The following is a 16,201-nucleotide window of genomic DNA, read 5'->3' as shown; positions in this document are numbered from 1 at the left end:
CACTGACACCAGGCAGACAATCTCTGAAGAGTATTGATAATGGTTGGGGTCATCCATCTTGTAAAGACACTGCCCAGAAGAAGGCAATAGCAAACCACTTCTGTAGAAGAATATACCAAGAACAATCATGGTCATGGAAAGACCATGATCGCCCACATCAGACAACACTCCACATAATAAATGAACATACACGTTGCAGACACAAAATGCTGGTAGAACACAGCAGGCTAGGTAGCATCTATAAGGAGAAGCGATGTCGACATTTCGGGCCGAGACCCTTTGTCAGGACACGTTGCAGAGCAGATTCTGTGGGCCGAATAGCCTAACTCTGCTCCTATGTCTTATAAACACCAAGAAGTTACAAATAAGTTAACATTAAACTTAAATTAACATAAACTATCCAGGACTGGTACAAGAAAACGCTGTAAATAGCGTGACCCCAGTGCAAGTTGGAAGTGAGGTCACGCTATTTACAGTGTTTTTCGTTCAGTCCAGTCAGAATCAGAATCAGGTTTATTATCACTGACAGATGTCGTGAAATTTGTTGTTTTGTGGCAGCAGTACAGTGCAATACATAAAAGTACTATAAACTAATGAGAAATATTTTAAAAAATTAAACTAGTGCAAAGAGAGAGAAAAAAATAGTGAGGTAGTTTCATGGGTTCATTGTCTGTTCAGCAATCTGATGGTGGAGGGGAAGAAGCTGTTCCTCAAACATTCATTGTGTGTCTTCAGGCTCCTGTACCTCCTCCTTGATGGTAGCAATGAGAAAAGGGTGCGTCCATAAGACATACAGTGCCTATAAAAAGTATTAATTCCCCCCCCCGCAAGTATTCATGTTTTATTGTTTTACAACATTAAATCATTGTTGATTTAATTTGGTTTTATTGACATTGATCAACAGAAAAAGACTCTTTCGTGTCAAAGTGAAAACAGATCCCTGCAAAGTGATCTAAATTAATTACAAATATAAAATACAAAATAATTGATTGCATAAGTATTCACCAAATCATCACTGGTGCAGCCAACTGGTTTTAGAATTCACATAATCAGTTAAATGGAGATCACCTGTGTGTAGTCAAGGTGTATCAATTCATTGTAGTAAAAATAGAAACATAGAAAACCTACAGCACAATACAGACCCTTTAGTCCACAATGCTGTGCGGAACATGTCCTTACCTGAGAAATTACCTAGGGTTACCCATAGTCCTTTAGTTTTCTGAGCTCCCTGTACCTGTCCAGGAGTCTCTTAAATACACCTGTATCTGGAAGGTCCAACTGCTGGTGAGTCAGTATCCTGGCAAAAACTACACCATGAAAACAAGATAACACTCCGAGCAACTCCGTGAAAAGTTTATTGAAAAGCACAAGTCAGGAGATGGATACAAGAAAGTTTCCAAGTCACTGAATATCCCTTGGAGTACAGTTAAGTTGATCATCACGAAATGAAAAGAATATGGCACAGCTATAAATCTGCCTTGAGCGGACTGTCCTCAAAAAACGAGTGACCGTGCAAGAAGGGGACAAGTGAGGGACGTCACGAAGAGACCTATAACAACTCTGGAGGAGTTACAAGCTTCAGTGGCTGAGATGGGAGAGACTGCACATACAACAACTGTTGCCCGGGTGCTTCACCGGTCACAGCTTTATGGGAGAGTGGCAAAGAGAAAACAACTGTTGGGAAAAAAATCTCATATGAACTTTTGGCTAGAGTTTGCCAGAAAGCATGTGGGAGTCTCTGAAGTCAGCCTGAAGAAAGTTCTATGGTCTGATGAAACCAAAATTGAGCTTTTTGGCCATCAGACTAAATGGTATGTTTGGTGTAAGCCAAATGCCACACATCATCAAAAACACACCATCCCTACCGTGAAGCATGGTGGTGGCTGCATCATGCAGTGGGGATGCTTCACTGCAGCAGGCCCTGGAAGGTTTGTGAAGGTAGAGGGTAAAATGAATGCAGCAAAATACAGGGAAATCCTGGAGGAAAACCTGATGCAGTCTGCAAGAGAAATGTGACTTGGGAGAAGATTTGTTTTTCAGCAAGAGCATGACCCCAAAGATGAAAACTCCCAAGTGGAGTGAATACTTTTTATTGGGACAGTAGGAGCAGAATTGGGCTGTTTGGCCCATCGAGTCTGCTCTGCAATGTCATCATGGCTGATCCATTTTACCCTCTTAGCCCCGATATCCTGCTTCCATGTAACCCTTCATTCACTGACCAATTCAGGAATTTATCGACCTCTGCCTTAAGTATACGTAAATACTTGGCCTTCACAGCTGCCTGTGGCAAAGAGTTCCAGAGGTTCACACTCTGTGGCTGAAAAAATTCCCTCCTTCTCACCTCCATTCCAAAAGGACATCCCTTAATTCTGAGACTATGTCCTCTGGTCTTAGACTCTCCCACCATAGGAATCATCCTCCACATCCACTCTTTCAATGCCTTTCACTATCCAATAGGTTTCAATGGGATCACCCCTCAATTCCAGTGAATACAGGCCCAAAGCCATCAAATGCTCTTCATATGACAAGCCATTCAATCCTGGAATCATTTTTGTAAACGTCCTTTGAACCCTCTCCAGTTTCAGCACTTCCCTTCTAAGATAAGGGGCCCAAACCTGCTCACAATACTCCAAGTGAGGCCTCACTAGTGCCTTATAAAGTCTCAACATTACATCCTTGCTTTTATATTCTAGTCCTCTTGAAATGTTTGCTAACATAGCATTTGCCTTCTTCACCATAGACTCAGCCTTCAAATTAGCCTTTAGGGAATCCTGCACAAGGACTCCCAAGTCCTTTTGCGTTGTAGTTTTTTGTATTTTCTCTCCATTTAGAAAATAGTTAACCCTTTTATTTCTTCTACCAAAGTGCATGACCACACACTTCCTGACACTGTATTCCATCTGCCACTTCCTTGCCTGTTCTCCTAATCTGGCTGTCCTTCTGTAGCCTCTTTACCTCCCTTCACTTATCTTTGTATCGTCTACAGCCTTTGCAACAAAGCCATCAATTCCATCATCCAAATCATTGACATGTAACATAAAAAGAAATGGTCCTAAACAGAACCCTGTGGAACACCTGTCACCGGCAGCCAACTAGAAAAAGACTCCCTTTGTTTCCACTCTTTGCCTCCTACCAGTCAGCCACTGCTTTCTCCACGCTAGAATCTTCCATGTAATACCAGGGACTTGTAGCTTCTTAAGCAGCCTCATGTGTGGCATCTTGTCAAAGGCCTTCTGAAATCCAAGCACATGACATCAACAGATTCTCTGTTGTCTATCCTGTTTGTTATTTCTTCAACGAATTCCAACAGATTTGTCAGGCAAGATTTTCCCTTGAGGAAATCATGCTGACTACGGCCTATTTTATCATGTGCCTCCAAGTACCCTGAGACCTCGTCCTTAATAATTGACTCCAACATCTTCCCAAGCACTGAAGTCAGACTAACTGGCCTATAGTCTCCTTCCTTCTGCTTCTCTCCCTTCTTGAAGGGTGGAGTGACATTTGCAATTTTCCAGTCTTCCAGAACCATTCCAGAATCTAGTAATTGTTGATAGATCATTACTAACGCCTCCACAATCTCTTCGGCCACCTCTTTCAGAACCCTGGGCTGTACATCATTTGGGGTCCAAGTGACTTCTCTACCTTCTGACCTTTCAGTTTCCCAAGAACCTTCTCTCTAGTAATTGTAACTTCACACACTTCATGACCAGTGACACCTGGAACTTCCACCATACTGCTAGTGTCTTCCCCAGTGAAGACTGATGCAAAATTCAGTTTGTCTGCCAATTCCTCGTCCCCCATTACTACCTCTCCAGCATTGTTTTCCGGCGGTCCGATATCCTATCTAGTCTTTCTTTTACAGTTATGTATCTGAAGAAACTTTCGGTATCCTCTTCAGTATTATTTGCTAGCTTACTTTTGTATTCCATCTTTACCTCCTTAATGACTTTTTAGTTGCCTTCTGATGGTTTTTAAAAGTTTTGCAATCCTCTAACTTCCCACTAACTTTTACTCTATTTTATGCCCTCTCTTTAGCTGTTATGTTGACTTTGATTTCTCTTGTTAGCCATGGTTGTGTCATCTTTAGAATGCTTCTTCCTCTTTGGGATGTATATATCCTGTGCCTTTTGAATTGCTTCCACAAATTCCAGCCATTGCTGCTCTGCCGTCATCCCTGCCAGTGTTCTTTTCCATTTCTATTCGGGCCAACTCCTCTGCCTCTGTAACTCCCTTTACTCCACTGTAATGTTGATACATCTGACTTTAGCATCGCCTCAGATTTCAGGGTGAATTTGATCATATTATGATCACTTGTCCCTAAACTCTCCAATGATTGCACAACACCCAATCCAGAATAACTGATCCTCTCATAGGCACTCTAGAAATTCCCCTCCTGGAATCCAACACCAAACTGATTTTCATAATCTACCTGCGTATTGAAATCCCCCTATTGTAAAGTTGCCCTTTTGACTTGCCTTTTTTATCTCCCGTTGTAATCTGCAGACCACATCCTTACTACTGTTTGGGGATCTGTATACAACTCCCATCAAGGAAATTTTCACCCCTGCAGTTCCTTAGCTCTAGTCACAATGATTCAACACCTTCTGACCCTTTGTCACCTCTTTCTAATGATTTGATTTCATTTTTTTTACCAACAGAGCAACACCACCCCCTCTGCCTTCCTGCCTGTCCGTTCAGTACAACGTGCATCCTTCGACATTAAACTCCCAGCTTTAATCTTCTTTCAGCCATGATTCAGTGATGCTGTCAACATCATACCTGCCAATCTGTAACAAGTTCATCTGTCTTATTCCGTAAACTGCATGCATTCAGCTACAACACCTTCAGTCCTTGTCGATTTTGTCTGCTTTTTATGTAACAACTCATCCTGTTGACTGCAGTTTTTCCCCATCATCAGCCTCTGCTTGCTAGGAGTCTCACTACACATTTCCTCTGTTTGTAAACCAACTTCCTCACCCTCAGCACTATCTGATACCCACCCTCCTGCCAAATTTGTTTAAACCCATCTGAGCAACCCTAGTCCGCCTGCCCCCAAGGATATTGGACCCCTGGGGTTCAGGTGTAACCCTGTCCCTTTTGTACAGATCATACCTTCCCCAGAAGAGATCCCAATGATCCATAAATCGGAACCCCCGTCCCCTCCACCAGGTCCTCAGCCATGCATTCGTCTACCACATCATCCTATTCCTACCCTCACTGGCATGTGGCACAGGCAGTGATCCCAGAGATTACTACCCTGGAGACCCTGTTTCTCAGCTTTCTACCCAACTCACTAAAATCTCTCCTCAGGACCTCCTTACCTTGTCTGCCCATGTCATTGGCACCAAAACTTCTGGCTGCTCGCCCTCGCCCTTGAGAATGCCATGGACCCGGTCCAAGACCTCCCTGATTCTGGCACCAGGAAGGCAACGTACCATCCGGATGTCGTTATCTCACCCGCAGAACCTCGCCACTGTCCTCTGACAATGGAATCTCCTATCACCACTGCAGTCCTCCCCGCCTCTCTGCTTTCCTGAGCCACGGCACCAGACTGAGTACCAGAGACCCGTTTACTGTGGCTCCCCCACTAGATCATCACCCTCAATAGTGTTTGAAGTTATATAATTATCATTGAGGGAACGGCCATGGGTGTACTCTGCACTGGCTGTGCATTATCCCCCTCTTCCTGACAGTCATTCAGTTACCTGTCTCCTGCAAGCTCAGGGTGACTACCTCCCTGTAGCTCCTGTCTGTCACCTCCTCATCCTCCCGTGCTAGGTGAAGGTCATCGAGCTGCAGCTCCAATTCCAACACGTTCTCTCAGCGGCTGCAGCTCAGTTCAGCTGGAGCAGATGTGTTTATCTAGGAGACTGAAGAACACTGCCCTGGGGCCATTCTCACTAAACTAATATGCCCTAACAGATGAGGAATGAACAAATAATGGGAGAGGGAGAGAGAGAAAAAGAAAAAAAAGAAATTTACATTTTACCTCACTGAAGCCTGACGAGCCAAGGCCACTCTAAACACTGGCACACTCCAAGTGAATGGCCGCTCCACTTGCATTTGAATTGTTCTCATTGGCTCTTTCCAATGAATCCCTCTTGCTGATTGGTCGCTCTTCAACTCAGAGAAACTGCTGCAGAACTGCCTTCAAAATCTCAACCATCATCCTGATTCAAAAGTTGCTCTCTTTACACACCCTTGCTGCGAATTGACCAACTCAGAGAAAGCTGACTCGAAGCTCCGCTTTTTAAATCTTGAACGCGGACATGACTGAAAGGTAATCCAATTACAAACAAGAGAAAATCTGCAGATGCTGGAAATCCAAGTAACACACACAACATTCTGGAGGAACTCAGCAGGCCAGGCAGCGTCTATGAAAGGAGCAAACAGTCAACGTTTCGCGCTGAGACCTTTCATCAGGACAGGAGAAAAAAGAGGAATCAGAGATGAAAGGTGGGGGAGGGAAGGGAGAAACACAGGGTGACAGGTGAAACGGGGGGGGGGGGGGGGTGAAGTAGAGAGCTAGAAAGTTGAGTGGTGAAAGAGATAAAGTTCTGGAGAAGGGGAAGTCTGATAGGAGAGGACAGAAGGCCATGGAAGAAAGATCAGGGGGGAGGGGGGAGCACCAGAGGGAAGTGATGGGGAAGCAAGGAGATGAGGTGAGAGAGGAAAAGGGGAATGGTGAAGGGGGGGTGGGGCTAATAGCAGAAGTTCGAGAAATCAATGATCGTGCCATCAGTTTGGAGGCTACCCAGACAGAATACAAGGTGTTGTTCCTCCAACCTGAGTGTGGCCTCATCGCGACAGTAGAGGAGGCCATGGATGGACATATCGGAATGGGAAGTGGAATTAAAATGGGTGGCCGCTGGAAGATCCCACTTCTTCTGGCGGATGGAGCGTGGGTGCTCAGCGAAACGGTCTCCCAATCTATGACGGGTCCCAGCGATCTACAGGAGGCCACACCGAGAGCACCGGATACAGTATATGTCCCCAACAGGCTCACAGGTGAAGCGTGAGTTTTGTTTACCTCTAGCAAATCTCCCCTCATTCTCTGACGCTTCAGGGAGTAAAATTCTAACCTATTCAACCTATCCCTATAACTCCGGTCCTCCAGACCTGGCAACATCCTTGCAAATTTTCTCTGCACTCTTTCAACCTTGTTTACATCTTTCCTGTAGGTGGGTGACTAAGACTGCACACAATACTCCGAATTAGGCCTCTCCAATGTCTTATACAACTTCAACATAACATCTATCTCCTGTACTCAGTACCTTGATTTATGAAAGCCAGTGTGCCAAAAGCTTTCTTCACAAATCTATCGACCTGCAACACCACATTCAATGAATTATGGACCTGTATTCCCAGATAGGGCTGTCCTCCAGCACCCCTCAGTGCCCTACTATCCACCGTGTAAGACCTACCCTGCTCTGCCCTCTTAAGGTGCAAGACCTCACACTTGTCTGCATTAAATTCCTCTTGCTGTGTTCACCCATTTTTCCAGCTGGTCCAGATCCCACTGCAGGCCATGACAGCCTTCCCCACTGTCCACTAAACCCCCAACCTTGGTGTCATCTGCGAAGCTGCTGATCCCGTTGACCACATTATCATTGTGACGGACGCTGCTGTCTTGTGGCTGCCAGACACCACAGGCTCCCTTTCCGTTTGAGGTGTGACCCGGGAACGAGGAACACCTCCGAGTGGTGCGCAGATCTGCTGTGGCTGCATCACAGGTAGAACTGGGGATTTTTTCAGGTGCCGTTCAAGAACCTGTTGGGATGTGGGTCCTTGGGCTCCTGTCCCTCCTGCCTCTGACAGGTGCCTTGAGAAGAGGCACCAGCTAACCCTGAGAGTGGGAGGATATAAAGGTTCTCCAGTCCACAGGATGCGGGCTGGTGGGGAATCACAGGATGGTGCTGAGTCAAGATAGTTTAAAGTCATTTCTAGGACACAAGTGTACAGGAGAATGAAATAATTGTTACTGTGGATCTGATGCAGCACAAAAAAAGCATTCAGTACAGAATCGGAATCAGGTTTAATATCACCGGCAAATATTGTGAAATTTGTTAACTTTGCGGCAGCATGTAATGCAGTACGTGATAATGCAGGGAAAAAAGTGAATTACAGTAAATGTGTATACATGTACATACATTGCCTATAAAAAGTATTCGCCCTGCCCTGGGAAGTTTTCATGTTTTATTGTTTTATAACATTGAATCACAGTGAATTTAATTTGGCTTTTTTAACACTGAGCAACGGAAGAAGACTTTCGGTTTCAGAGTGAAAAAATATCTCTATAAAGTGATCTAAATTAATTACAGATACAAAACACAAAATGATTGCATAAGGATTCCCCCCCCCCCCCCCCCCCCCTTGATGTGACACTGCAAATCATCACTGGTGCAGCCAGTTGGTTTTGGAAGTCACATAATTAGTTAAATGCAGATCTATTTTTGCAGGCCTGTGTGCAGTCAAGGAGTTTCAATTGATTGTAGTAAAAATACACCTGTATCTGGAAGTCCAACTGCTGGTGAGTCAGTATCCTGGCAAAAATTACACCAACACAGCAAAAGAACACTCCAGGCAACTTTGTGAAGAGTTTATTGAAAAGCACAAGTCAGGAGATGGATACAAGGAAATTTCCAAGTCACTGAATGTCCCTTGGAGTGCAGTTAAGTCAATCATCAAGAAGTGGAAAGAATATGGCACAGCTGTAAATCTGCCGAGAGCAGGTCATCCTCAAAAACTGAGTGACCGTGCAAGAAGGGGATTAGTGAGGGAGGCCAACAAGAAACCTATGACAACTCTGGAGGCGTTACAAGCTGCAGTGGCTGAGGTGGGAGAGACTGCGCATACAACAACTGTTGCCCGGGTGCTTCACCAGTCACAGTTTTATGGGAGAGTGGCAAAGAGAAAACCACTGTTGAAAAAATACTCACATGAAATCTTGGCTAGAATTCGCCGGAAGGCATGTGGGAGACTCTGAAGTCAGCTGGAAGAAGGTTGAAAGGTCTGATGAAACCAAAATTGAACTTTTTGGCCATCAGACTAAACGCTATGGTGTAAGCCAAACACAGCACATCATCAGAATCACACCATCCTTAACGTGCAGCATGGTGGTGGCTGCATCCTGCCCTGGGGATCCTTTGGAAGGATAAGAGGGTAAAATTAATACAGCAAAATACAGGGAAATCCTGTTGCAGTCTGCAAGAGGGCTGCGACTTGGGAGAAGATTTGTTTTCCAGAAAGACAATGACCCCAAGTGTGAAGGCAAAGCTACACAGGAATGGCTTAAAAACAACAAAGTTAATGTCCTGGAGTGGCCAAGTCAGAGTCCAGACCTCGATCCAATTGAGAACTTGTAGCTGTTCATTCACGATCCCCATGCAATCTGACAGAGTTTGAGCAGTTTTGTAAAGAAGAATGTGGAAGAATTGCAGTGTCCAGATGTGCAAAGCTGATAGAGACCTATCCACACAGACTCAAGGCTGTAATTGCTGCCAAATGTGCATCTACTAAATACTGACTTGAAGGGGGTGAAAACTTGTGCAATCTATTATTTTGTGTTTCATATTTGTAATGAATGTAGATCACTTTGACATTAGTCTTTTTCTGTTGATCAGTATCAAAAAAGTCAAATTAAACCCACTGTGATTCAATGTTGTAAAAACAATAAAACTTGAAAACTTGCAGGGGGGAGGGTTAATACATTTTATAGGCACTGTATATGTATATCAAATAGTTGAATAAGTAGTGCCAAAGCATACGTTTAAAAAAAGCAGTGAGGTAGTGTTCATGGGTTCACTGTCCATTCAGAAATTGGATGACAGAGGGGAAGAAGCTGTTCCTGAATCGTTGAGTGTGAGTCTTCAGGCTCCTGTACCTCGTTCCTGATGGTGGCAGTGAAGAAGCCATGTCCTGAGTGTCAACAAGATAAAGAACACAATGGTATAAAATATATAATATAAAAGCATAATAAATATAAATACATAATATCACTTACATACCCTGTTAAGCTGGAAGAGTGCGGGAAAAATATTATTGTTATTGGTTTTTTATCGTCACTCGTACTAAGCCCTCCCACCATTGAACACATCTGCAAGCAGAACTGTCGAAGGAAAGCAGCATCCATCATCAGGGACCCCAACCACCCGGGTCATGCTCTTAACTCACTGCTGCCAACAGGAAGAAGGTACAGGGGCCTGAGGATCCACACCACCAGGTTCACAAACCGTTATTACCCCTCAACCATCAGGCTCCTGAACCAGAGGGGATAACCTCACTCACCCCATCAGTGAAATGTTCCCACAACCAATTGACTCTCTTTCAAAGACTCGTCATCTCAGGTTCTTGATATTTATTGTTTATCTGTTTATCATTATTTTGTATTTGCACAGTTTGTTGTCTTTTGCACACTGGTTGAACGTCCATGTTGATACAGTTTTCACTGATTTTGTTATGGTTATTATGGTTCTGTGGTGGATTTGCTGTGAATGCCCACAGGAAGATGAGTCTCGGGGTTGGTGACGTGTATGTACGTTGATAATGATATTTATTTTGAACTTTGAAGTTGCAGTGAAAATCTTGTCTTGCACAGTGTTCATACAGATCGGATTGCTGAGGTAAAAAAGGGTAAAACAGTAACAGAATGAGGTGTAACAGTTACTGAGGAAATGCCGTGCAGGTAGACAATAAGGAGCCAGGTCATAACAAGGTATAGTGTGAGATCAAGAGACAACCTTATCGTACAAAAGGTCGTTCAAGAGCCTAACATTGGGATAGGTTGCTACAAATATCTTTCCGAGACTCAAGCTGGGAGAGGTTGGATTTCATTTCTTGAAGTGTAGGAGACTGAGAAGTGATCTTTTTGTGGTCTATAAGATGAGAGGCATTGACGGAAGAATTTTATCCCAGGTTTGAGGACTCGAGATCTAAAAGGTCCAAGTAAGGGTAGTCTTGAGAAAGCAGAAGGATATAGACATCTTAGGAGAATGGGCCAAGAAGTGGCAGATGTTGGGAAGTGTACCGTCCTGCACTTTGGTAGAAGGAATAAAAGCAAAGGCTGTTTTTCTAAACAGGTAGGAAATTCAAAAATCCAGGGACAAAGAGACTTGGGAGTCCTCGTGCAGGATTCCCTAAAGGTTAGCTTGCAGGTTCAGTCTGTGGTGAGGACAGCAAGTAGAATACCAGCTTTCATTTTGAAAGGACCAGAATAAAGAGCAAGGATGCAATGCTGAGGCCTTATACGACATAGGTCAGACCGCACTTGGCGTATTACGAGCAGTTTTGGGCTGATTTTCTAAGCAGAGATGTGCTGGCATTGGAGAGGGTCCAGAAGAGTAAATGGTTTGATGGAGGAACGAGGAACTTTTGATGGCTCTGGGCCTGTACTGATTGGAGTTTAGAAGATTGGGATGGGGCCATCACATTGAAACCTATCGAATTTTGAAAGGACTAGATAGAGTGGATGTGGAGAGGACGTGGGGACTCTGGGACCAGAGGGCACAGACTCGGAATAGAGGGACGTACCGGTTGGTAGGTTAGTTGCTCATTGTAAATTTCCCCATGATTGGGCTGGTGTTGCTCGAGGGCCAGTTGGGCCTGTTTCACACTGTATGTCTAAGCAGGTGAATGGAGCTAGTACAGATGGGAAATCTGGTCAGCATGGATGGGTTAGGCTGAAAGGCCTGTTTCCGTCCGGTATAAATCGTTACGTGGCAGGTAGAGGATTACTGGATGGAGTTCTGGGAATCTGCCAAGAATGTGTCGCTGCTCATTGTAGTCGTGTTTCAGAGTGAGTGGTTGAGTCTTCGACAGAGGTGCCTGTGGGTGTGGTGTGCTCTAGTGGCAGGGTGTAGGAGTTTGTGGCTGTACCAGGAGGAATGGAGGATGAATTCCAGTGCAGCCTGCTCGACTGGTTCCTGCCCTTTTTCGCCGAGACCCACCCCGGCCTACAGTTCCAGTTACACAGCCCCTGGCTGTTTCCGTCACTTGGCACATTGAATGGAGGGAGGGTCACACCATGGAGGGGTGGTACTGGTAGAGTCACACTGTTGGAGGGGTGGTACTGAGGGAGAGTCACACTGTGGGAGGGAGGTACTGAGGGAGGGTCACACTGTGGGAGGGAGGTACTGAGGGACGGTCACACTGTGGGAGGGGCGGTACTGAGGGAGAGTCACACTGGGAGGGAGGTACTGAGGGAGGGTCACACTGTTGGAGGGAGGTACTGAGGGAGGGTCACACTGTTGGAGGGGTGGTACTGAGGGAGAGTCACACTGGGAGGGAGGTACTGAGGGACGGTCACTCTGTGGAGGGGTGGTACTGAGGGAGAGTCACACTGGGAGGGAGGTACTGAGGGAGGGTCACACTTGGAGGGGTGGTACTGAGGGAGGGTCACAGTGGGAGGGGTGGTACTGAGGGAGGGTCACATTGTGGGAGGGTCACACTGTTGGAGGGGTGGTACTGAGGGAGAGTCACACTGGGAGGGAGGTACTGAGGGACGGTCACTCTGTGGAGGGGTGGTACTGAGGGAGAGTCACACTGGGAGGGAGGTACTGAGGGAGGGTCACACTTGGAGGGGTGGTACTGAGGGAGGGTCACACTGGGAGGGGTGGTACTGAGGGAGGGTCACATTATGGGAGGGTCACACTGTGGGAGGGAAGGTACTGAGGGAGAGTCACACTGTGGGAGGGGTGGTACTGAGGGAGTGTCACACTGTGGGAGGGGTGGTAATGAGGGAGGGTCACACTGTGGGAGGGGTGGTACTGAGGGAGGTCACACTGTGGGAGGGGTGGTAATGAGGGAGGGTCACACTGTGGGAGGGGTGGTACTGAGGGAGTGTCACACTGTGGGAGGGTGGTAATGAGGGAGGGTCACACTGTGGGAGGGGTGGTACTGAGGGAGTGTCACACTGTGGGAGGGGTGGTACTGAGGGAGGGTCACACTGTGGGAGGGAGGTACTGAGGGAGGGTCACACTGTGGGAGGGGTGGTAATGAGGGAGGGTCACACTGTGGGAGGGGTGGTACTGAGGGAGAGTCACACTGTGGGAGGGGTGGTACTGAGGGAGGGTCACACTGTGGGAGGGAGGTACTGAGGGAGGGTCACACTGGGAGGGGTGGTAATGAGGGAGGGTCACACTGTGGGAGGGGTGGTACTGAGGGAGGGTCACACTGTGGGAGGGGTGGTAATGAGGGAGGGTCACACTGTGGGAGGGGTGGTACTGAGGGAGTGTCACACTGTGGGAGGGGTGGTACTGAGGGAGAGTCACAGTGTGGGAGGGGTGATACTGAAGGAGAGTCACACTAGGAGACACTCCCCCTCCCAATCCAACCCTCTGTCCCTTCTTTGTCGACATCCTCCTCCCTCCCCCACACCCCCACACCACACCACACCCACTACCCCCTCACACCCCTCCTGAGTGACATGCGCCTTTCCCCCGCAGTGCCGGATGCAGTGTAAGGAGCTGAGCGCGGAGACGCTGTACGACGTTCTCCACGATGCCGAGTATCGCCGCAAGTGGGACGAGAACATGATCGAGACCTTTGACATCGGGAGGCTGACGGCCAATGCCGACGTCGGTTACTATGCCTGTGAGTGTGCGTCTGTGTGGGGAGGGGGGACCTACCACACCCCCGCGAGATTGGGAAACCGGTACCGGTTGTCAGCACAAGGAGGTCCCGTGGGAGCTGGAGGAAGAGAGGCGCCATCACTGGCTGCTGTTTGAGCTGGGGACATAGATTGTAGAACAGTACAGCACAGTACAGGCCCTTCGGCCCACAATGTAGTGCTGACCCTTTAACCGACTCAGAGATCAAACTCACCCCCTGTCCCACGCATAACACCTCCGTGGAGTCACTGATGGCTTGAATGTTGTTCTTGCTGTGGAATCTTGGGTCGGGAGACCTCGGGGAGAGATGATCCTCCCTCCCCCCTACCCATCTCCCCCACCCCAGAGGGTCGATCCTCAGCCACAGAGTATCCACCAGCGGACAGGGATTGATGTTGAACACAGGACAGTGTTACAGGACCAGCCCTTTGGACTGCCATGTCTGTCTGAACACAGTGTAGAATTAAACTAATGCCCCCTCATGATCAATCTCCCTCCTTCCCTGCATATTCATCGTGAAATTCAAGTTCAATTTTACTGCTGTCTGTCTGAACGTATACACAGTCTGTCTGTCATAATCTTATAAACCTCTGTCAGATTCCCACCCCCCCACCCCAGCTTCCGCTGCTCCAGAGCGGGCATCCCAACTTTGTCCGGCCTCTCATTACAGTTGACGCCCGCTAAACCAGGGAGGTTCCTGGTGGGCCTTGTCTGCCTCCTCTCCAAAGCCTCAACATCCTTCCTATAACAAACCCTGCACACAAAACTCCAAGTGCCAAGAACCAACGCTTTTCCGGCTGCAGTGTAAATTCCTGACTCTTGTATTCATTGCCCCGTTCAGTACAGTCAGAGAGAAACAGCACAGATACAGGCCTCTCAGCCCATCGAGCCTGTCCCCTCCCATTTACACAGATCCCATCTTATTTACCTCCCAGTCTACTTGGGTTGGAACTTTCTGTCAGCTGTGGACTTGGACCCCCAAGATCCCTCTGTACGTCAGTGTTGTTAAGGGTCCTGCCTTAAACCAGTAAAATTCTCGTAAAACTTTCCTGCACCCAGTACTGTACAATGACACCTTTCCTGTATGCAGGCGACTGGAACTGCATAGTCCAACTGCGGTCTGACCAAAGTCTTGTACAGCTGTAACTTAACGTCCCAACTCCTGTATTCAGTGCCTTGAGAGATGAAAGCAAACGTGCAAAATGCTTTCTCTCCGAGTCGTGGTTGTCAGGAAAACGTGTGCTTATACTGTGAGATCACTGTCTCCTACAGCACTTCCCAGGGTCCTACCATCGCCGGGTAGTGCTGCCACTTCTCAAGGTGCTGAGCCTCACGTTTACTTGAGTTACGTGATCTCCCTTTATTCTCATGCTGAAGGAAAAAAGTCCTGACCTATCCAACCGTTCAGTCGGGTCTTAGGTCCCGTTGTAAACCCTCACATGCTGTGTGGCTGAGAGCTGAGTTCAGCCTCCTCACTGTGGGCTCTGTGTAAACCCATTCAATAGACATCTTGTACGAGACGTCGGTGAGACCGCATTTGCAATCCCTGCTGTCGCAAAAATGCAGAGGAGATTTCCGAGGATGTTGCTGGGACTCAAGGGAGTGAATTATGGAGAAAGGTTAAACAGGTTCTGACTTTATTAGGTTGAGAATAGGAGACCAAGAGCTGGTCGTACCTATGTGTTTAAAACCACAAGAGGCACAGATGGGGTGAATGAACTCATGGTTTTCCCCAGGGGTCAAACTGAAGAGGAGATTTACCAGATGCTGCCTGGATTAGAGAGCTTGTCTTACGAGGATAGATTGAGTTGATAGAGGTGTACAAGATGACAAGAGGCATGGATCGAGTGGACAGCCAGAGACTTTTTCACAGGGTGGAAACAGCTAATCTTTGTGGGCATCATTTTAAGGTGATTGGAGGAAAGTGTAGGTTTTTACTCAGAGAGTGGTGGGTGTGAGGAATGTACTGTCAGGGATGGTGATAGAAGCAGATACATTTGGGACAGTTAAGAGGCACATGAATGAAAGAAAAGTGGGGGGTTATGTGGGAGGGAGAGGTTAGATTGATCTTGGAGCAGGTTGAAATGTCATCACACATTGTGACTGAAGCACCTGTACTGTACTGTGTTCTGTGTTCTACAGGCTACAGGTTTAAGTGAAAGTGGGGAGATTTAATAGGGATCGAGGGGTATTTTTCACCCAGGTTTACTTCAGCCCATCACCCCTGCTGGGGCATCGGCTGCTGACAGCAGCTTGCCAGCGTCCTCTGACCTGGACCAGACTTTCAGGTTAACTCCAGGAGTGGCCCATCTTTGAAAATCCTTCCTGTTCCAGGGATGAGGACTTTGGAGCTTCTGTTGGTGTTTCTGTAGCTCTGGGTTTTTGTGGGATGGGGTTGCTAGCCCCATGTACAACCATCCTCCTTCCACAGCCAGGCGTGAGATCGTCTGTGACAGAATTATTTCAGCCAGTGGGTGGTCAGTATGTGGATCGGACTGCCAGAGGAAATGGTCGAGGCAGGTACAGGAGTAACATTTAAAAGACCTTGGACAGGTACAAGGATAGGAAGGGTTTAGAGTAGGGGTTCCCACCCT

At 47.1% G+C, this 16,201-nt stretch overlaps 1 protein-coding gene across 1 annotated transcript in view; it reads left to right on the top strand.

The window, feature by feature from the left end:
- Window positions 1–16,201, top strand: part of stard10 (StAR related lipid transfer domain containing 10) — a 72,686-nt gene that overhangs the window by 21,686 nt on the left and 34,799 nt on the right. Inside the window, exon 2 of the mRNA XM_073044341.1 lies at window positions 13,443–13,590. Within this exon, the coding sequence (XP_072900442.1) occupies window positions 13,443–13,590 (148 nt within the window). The remainder of the gene's footprint in view (window positions 1–13,442; window positions 13,591–16,201) is intronic.

The sequence above is a fragment of the Hemitrygon akajei genome, chromosome 4, assembly GCF_048418815.1.
Source record: "Hemitrygon akajei chromosome 4, sHemAka1.3, whole genome shotgun sequence".
Taxonomy (NCBI): domain Eukaryota; kingdom Metazoa; phylum Chordata; class Chondrichthyes; order Myliobatiformes; family Dasyatidae; genus Hemitrygon; species Hemitrygon akajei.
Note: the sequence above shows the minus strand (reverse complement) of the source record. Positions and strands in the feature narration are given on the sequence as shown.